The sequence below is a fragment of the Pezoporus wallicus genome, unplaced genomic scaffold, assembly GCF_028554395.1.
Source record: "Pezoporus wallicus isolate ANWC-B61680 ecotype Strahan unplaced genomic scaffold, APGP_CSIRO_Pwel_v1 contig_6488, whole genome shotgun sequence".
Lineage (NCBI taxonomy): Eukaryota > Metazoa > Chordata > Aves > Psittaciformes > Psittacidae > Pezoporus > Pezoporus wallicus.
Genome location: NW_026641738.1, coordinates 393902 through 399750, shown reverse-complemented (window position 1 = coordinate 399750; position 5849 = coordinate 393902). Strand labels below are relative to the sequence as shown.

Below are 5849 nucleotides of genomic sequence, written 5' to 3'. Positions count from 1 at the left end.
TCTGAATCATTGCTTTCAATAGCAGCCCCAGAAAAAAGGCTTGCCAAGTTGGAGCTCCCCCCCAGGCTGAATGACAAAGCAGTATTGTTAGGCACAATGAACTCAATGAGTTAAACCCTCATATGAGCCCAACATTGAAATAGCCATGGCTTAGAATATGTCCCACACAAAGAACCTTCAGTGACTGCATAGTTCACTTCCACAGCGTAAGAGATGGATCAGAGGCTAAAAAACAAAAGCAAGTCTTAGATGTCCTATTTCAGATATTCTATCTTCAGCTGAAGAGGGAATATTCTTTCAATATTCTTTTTTACGTGTTTTGGGCTTAAATTTTAAAGTGCTATATGCCCCTTCCACAGCTTTGGGCAAGTACATGGGATGTCTTTCCAGCCTCTTCCTAGAGTTAGTGGTTCCCCGCTGGCTGTTTCTTTGAGACTGGTTTGCAGCCTTTGCTGTCTGGGCAGTCTCTTGTGAGTATCTCCGGGGAGCACGAAGGATCCAGTTTGAATGTAAACTGTGTTCGCTTGTGCTGGTAGCAACTGAAAGACATAAGATAATGTGGTGTTAACAGTTTACCTGTGATAATTTACATGCACAACTATGTCAGTTAATCCCTTTATACACACTTTTAAGGCACAGCTTATCAGGCCTCTTTTAGATATCCACTTTAGCCTAAGACAAAAGAGAGAAATGTCAGTTTCTCTCCACTGATTATACTAGGATAGAAGATAAGCTCACATGACATCTTCATTTAGTCAGGCAATCCCATCATTTCTGGTGGAAATGTACCATTATTTAGCCTTATTTCTAAATGACTTTTTTGTTTTGCTGGTTGGAGAGAAAACATCCAGCCATTTCTCAATGAGATGAAAAACAGATGAAGAATTCAGTACTGAGCAGAAAGCAAGCACTATTCCAGCACTATGCATGTTACATTTGGTCATGTTGCAATGGCCACACATAAAATAGTTGTACCCTTTCAGCAGGGAACAAGCAATATATTACTGTACTTTCACATGCTGCATGCAATGGTTCTAGATTTGGGAAACAACACTTGGAGGCAAACTGTGTTCATTAAATAAACACACATGGTCTTACAATGCCACTCCTCCCTCTACCCTTTGCACACCAAAAATAATCTTATTTTGGCTGGCTTATACTGCACCATCAAAATCAACATCCACATTTGGCAGATCCATGTCAGGAACTCTTCGCCATCTCTCTGAATCCAGGTCTGCAATAACTGAGTCAAAGAAAGCTATTGCTTCCCTTACATCTGAACTGGACTGTGGCCCTTTTCTTTCCGTGGATGCCTGTTGATCAGATAGGGAGTAAAAGGTTAGTTAAGGTTGGGCACAATGACCTCTTAATGAGCAAACTGTATAAGGAAGCTGAAAACATTGTATTTGACTCAGTACTTCAAGCTAGAAAAGGACATAGGTCAGACTGCTCCACAGGTTGTAGCCATCAAAGAAAGTGGGACAGCAGTTTAGCAAAAGTCCATCTTGTTACATGCTCAACACCAAACATCTTTCACTTGGACGCTGCCAGCCAGGTGTTATAAAATCCCTCAGAACCCCAGTATCAGTCCATTTAATTAGGCGGCTAAGTGACAGATGGGCTTTATGGCCTAATTTATTCTACCTAGCAGTAGGCACCTAATGAGACACACATTAGAAACGTAGTCATGCGGGGTTCCTTCTGTAATTAATGCACGGCTCCAGTATCTTCAGAAGATGAGTCAGGCCTTAGGTAGGCTGAATTCTCCTCTGCAGGCAGCTCGTTCTCTTAGCTGCAAAGGGATTGTGGGGTAACTTGGTTACTAAATCAAGCATCTTATTAAAATGCCTAGGTTAGGTGAAATGAATACAGATCTAAATTGCTAAAGTCCTTTTTAAATGGAAAAGGATCGTGTGTGCTAAAATATGAGTCATTCAACACTGTGCTAATTCCCACAGGAAAGCCACAGGGTTTAAAATTAGGAGCCTGTGTCTTGAGAAAAAAGCAAATGCCTTCCTGTAAATGTTGCAGCAGCCATAAAGCCTTGGCTGGCAATTCTGTAGGTCCATATGGGATGAATACTTCCTGCTGTGTTCTACCTAATGAGGAGCTGCGTATTTTTCTTGCCAGTCTGAGCTAGGTGTATTGTTTTGCAATACCAAGTCAGAAAATTGCTACCTTGGTTTTCAAACATGCAAACAAAGGATACATGCTGTAGCACATCTCTGAAGGACCAGCTTGTTCCCTGTTCTGTGGAGGAAGAGGGATGAGGCAGCTTATTCCCCTTCTGACATTATGGGTTGATTGAAATCCTCAAAAGTGCTAAAAGATAGCTGCTACCACACATCTACTGAAAATAGTGACTGCTATTATGACTAAGCCCTTATATGTTATAAACCATTTTAAAGAAATGCCTATGTACTTCCAGCATTTGACCCACCCCTCCATTTTTTTCTCTTTGTAGACCCAAGTGGCAAATTTTGAATCCATGCAGTCAGCCTGTAGTCCAGGTCCTAGACATCTTTGGATTAAACCTCCCATGATGACAAGGTTGTCTGGACAAAGTCCTTTCTTATTAATCATCCATCATGTAGGAGAAAGAAGCGAATTTCCACTGACAGCCAATTTAACACAAAGAGGTAGTTACGGACAAAACCATTCAAGACTGGTGATAAAAATGAACCTTGTAATCTGTCAACATAAAATCTGTAGTGAGGAAGCAGAGGATTCTGGCTATTCTAGAAGTCTCCATGACCTCTCCCTAATTTTTGTAAAGCCAAGGCTAGATAGCTGTGATCCTGCAATTTGTGTTGGCGATAATGACTTGTGGGTGGCATGTCCTGCTCTTGTCCCTGTCTGTTCTTAAGGGGGCAGCTCATGGAGTTAGCATGCCAGTCAGTAGCAGGGTTGTCCATACATAAGACCTAGCTGGCCACAGTCAGATGCCAGCATATTTAGACTCAGCCTGTAGGAGATTCATTTGTTTTTCCTAACTAGTATTTTCAGTGGCAAATCTCAGAGATTCACAAACCTGCATGAAGCCTAGTTGTGCAGAATGTATCTCCCAGCTTCCTGGTCCATTGTTTTAGTACCATTTGTGCTCATTTTTTTCCCACCTGGCTGATGGTTAGTCATGTATTGCTCCACTACATCACTGCTCAGCTCATCATGGAACTGGCATGCTGCAAATCTCTGCTACTTCAAGCCAATCATTGTCTGACAGTGTAAAAAGTCAGTTCACAGACTGTGTCTATAGTGTTGAGATTTGTCTCCTGGCACCTGGCACCACCAGGCCATTTTTCTATATCTCAGTCATTCTCTTCTGCTATTTCTCTGGCCTAAATAATAATGTCTTTATAAAATCTATACTCTCCAGCCCACTGAGCTGAATATTGTTTCCTCCTATTATCCCTAGTTTCTGAGAGTCACTGTGCACTGAAAGGATGACATAAAGCCTAATAAAACAAAATGAAAAATCCCACTGACTGAAAGGGTATTAGATCAAAATGTAAAATTGAAAAATGTGCTATCTAGTCCTAAACACGTGAGCCTTGTCATTTGGTTAAAAAATGCCTGCAAAAGAGCTTAGCTTCAGCCATTCTGACAATCTGCTGTAACACATCTAACTGTGGCAATATTTTGGGGAAAGTCTACCTAGCCTAATTGGTAAGTCAGCCAAACAGCCCTTCTTTCCACCATCCCCATTATTACCCAGTTTAAAGATTGCACTGAGTAACCTGTGTGTTTGCTGTCAAAGTCATGTTTATGGTTGTGTAACCTGAATGGATTTCCCCACCTGTTGCAATTCTTCCATTTGTCCTCACTGCATCAAGTCCAGAGTCAAATTAACCACCGAAATGTCTAGTGACACGCAATCTATATGCTGCAACCAGGACAAAGCTTTGCAATGCTTTTCTTTCTAGGATACGTGGAACTAGTCTGCACTAAAGATGATATTTCAGTTTTGCTTTTGTGGTATCATTACAGTAAAGGATAAAGAATTATACTATCTCAAAATGATCTGTCAACTTATTAATGGATAGAGTAAGAAACCGTTAAGAATTTCTCATTCCTGACAGCCCATCAGTAGAGCTTGCACTGATGCTAAATGTAGCACTGACAAGCTATCTGACCAGCCAGAAAGATTCCTATTTATTTCAATGAATTTACAATTATTTTGTGTAAGTAATTTTATGCCAATAAAAAGACTGCCAGTAAACCTAGGGATTACTGTGCTTGTCAGTCATTAACAGCTTTAAATAACCATAATGGAGAACTCAGAGGCATTTAAATAGCCTGCCAGAGTATTGAGAGAACAGCTCACTTTTCATAACATGTTTTCAGATACTTGCCCTACTCTCATGCCACTTTGCTTCCCATATTCCACACACACACACACCCCAAAAGTAGGAATATACATTTGTTTCCATGACCATTCATACTTAATTTCACACTACTCAGAAAGAGTTTCAGGTATTTAGCAACATTTCAACTGATGCAACAGTAAAATGACAATTGCATGAGACCAATGAAGCAGAAAATGAACACAGGACATACAGCATCAATTGCTTCGTAGACTAGGACCAAGCACATGACAAAAGCTCTTTAGAATTACCTTAGAAGATTCTTTGGAAGGAAGTGGAAGAAATGACTTCTTTCCAGTTTTGGATGATTTTGTGGACATTGGGGAATCTGCAGACATATGCATGGATTTCAAGTTCTTGATGTTGTCAAGGTATTTTTTCCTCAATGCTAACAGGTCCTGTAAGTACTTCAAGCAGTCCTGAGTCTTCGAGTACATCCAGTCTCTGTCTTCCTCTTTTGGCTGGAAGCAAGAGTCGATGCTGCTTGTACTTCTGCATTTTTTTAGTGGTTCACTAATTTTTTCCTGCTCACCTCCAAGGACATACATAGAAGTGCTGCGGATCAGCCTCACCGCAGAACCGGTGCCTTCACAGTAAGGGATGTCGTCTGTCACATTTCTTCGGTGGGAGTTGGGATGAAATATAGAATGGATCTTTTTGAACATAGTGTGCCACTTTTTCCCCTTTATACCTTTTCTCTTTTAGCTCCTTAATTTTACACTAGATCTGGTAATCAGCAGCTATTACCCTTGTCCTCAGCAGACAGACAATTTTGCCACTCACTGAAATGAGGAGAAAAAAAAACAAACTCTATTGCTGCACAAATTGCTTCTTTCAAACTAACACATTATGAAGAGCATGATGGTAATGAAGAAGCATGTTTTCAACTTCATTTGTTGAAACAGTTTTGTTCTTTCGTCGGTTTAAAATATAGTACAGGAGGTCAAATAGCATGCTTTGACCTTTTGTTTGACTGCTGCTCCCTGTGGAAACCATCAGCATCGAGGTAGAAATTCCTCCTTTTCCCACCTTCCCTTCGAGCTCCTGCGCCCCGGTCTCCGCCCGGCGCAGGTGGCCGGAGGGCGCCGTGCGCTGACCGTGGTGCTGAACCGCTCCCTCTCCGCCACGACCATCCAGCTGCCTCCCGGGGGCGCAGAGAGGCAACCTGGCAGCCAGCCTTCTACGGGACGCTTTTTGGGAAGAGCTTGTTGAGACCAGCCTCGTCAGGGATAAAAGTCTGAGTGGGAAAGAATAGTTTCTGTCGAGTGGAGTTCAGCTGATGAAAGAAGTCACCCTGGGTTTCATCCGCCTGTAACCAGGAGATGGCTACAGCTACCTGATACTGCAGCACTACTAGGAGCAAAGTGGATTCAGATGTCAGTCTCTATTACACTCAATACAAAGATGGCTTGTGTAAGGGATGCTGTAAAATAAAACACTCTTCCAAAGCACTAATCTAGCAAAATACTGCAAACAGAAACCAAT

The 5849-nt window shown here is 41.7% G+C and overlaps 1 protein-coding gene across 1 annotated transcript; it reads right to left on the bottom strand.

The window, feature by feature from the left end:
- Positions 1–297: 297 nt before the first annotated feature.
- CUNH13orf42 (chromosome unknown C13orf42 homolog) lies at positions 298–5029 on the bottom strand. Its single transcript, XM_057425072.1, has 3 exons — positions 4616–5029; positions 1166–1313; positions 298–539 (listed from the first exon to the last, which is right to left on the bottom strand). The coding sequence occupies exons 1-3, from the start codon at positions 5027–5029 to the stop codon at positions 298–300; spliced, it is 804 nt and encodes a 267-aa protein (XP_057281055.1).
- Positions 5030–5849: the final 820 nt, after the last annotated feature.

What these genes read in the sequence shown, in the direction of transcription:
- CUNH13orf42 (XM_057425072.1), bottom strand. Translation starts at nt 5,029, where the DNA reads ATGTTCAAAAAGATCCATTCTATATTTCATCCCAACTCCCACCGAAGA. An exon ending in CTTCCAAAGAATCTTCTAAG is followed by an intron (nt 1,314 to 4,615) that starts GTAATTCTAAAG and finishes TCTGATCAACAG; the next exon opens with GCATCCACGGAAAGAAAAGG. An exon ending in TGTGGATGTTGATTTTGATG is followed by an intron (nt 540 to 1,165) that starts GTGCAGTATAAG and finishes TATGTCTTTCAG; the next exon opens with TTGCTACCAGCACAAGCGAA.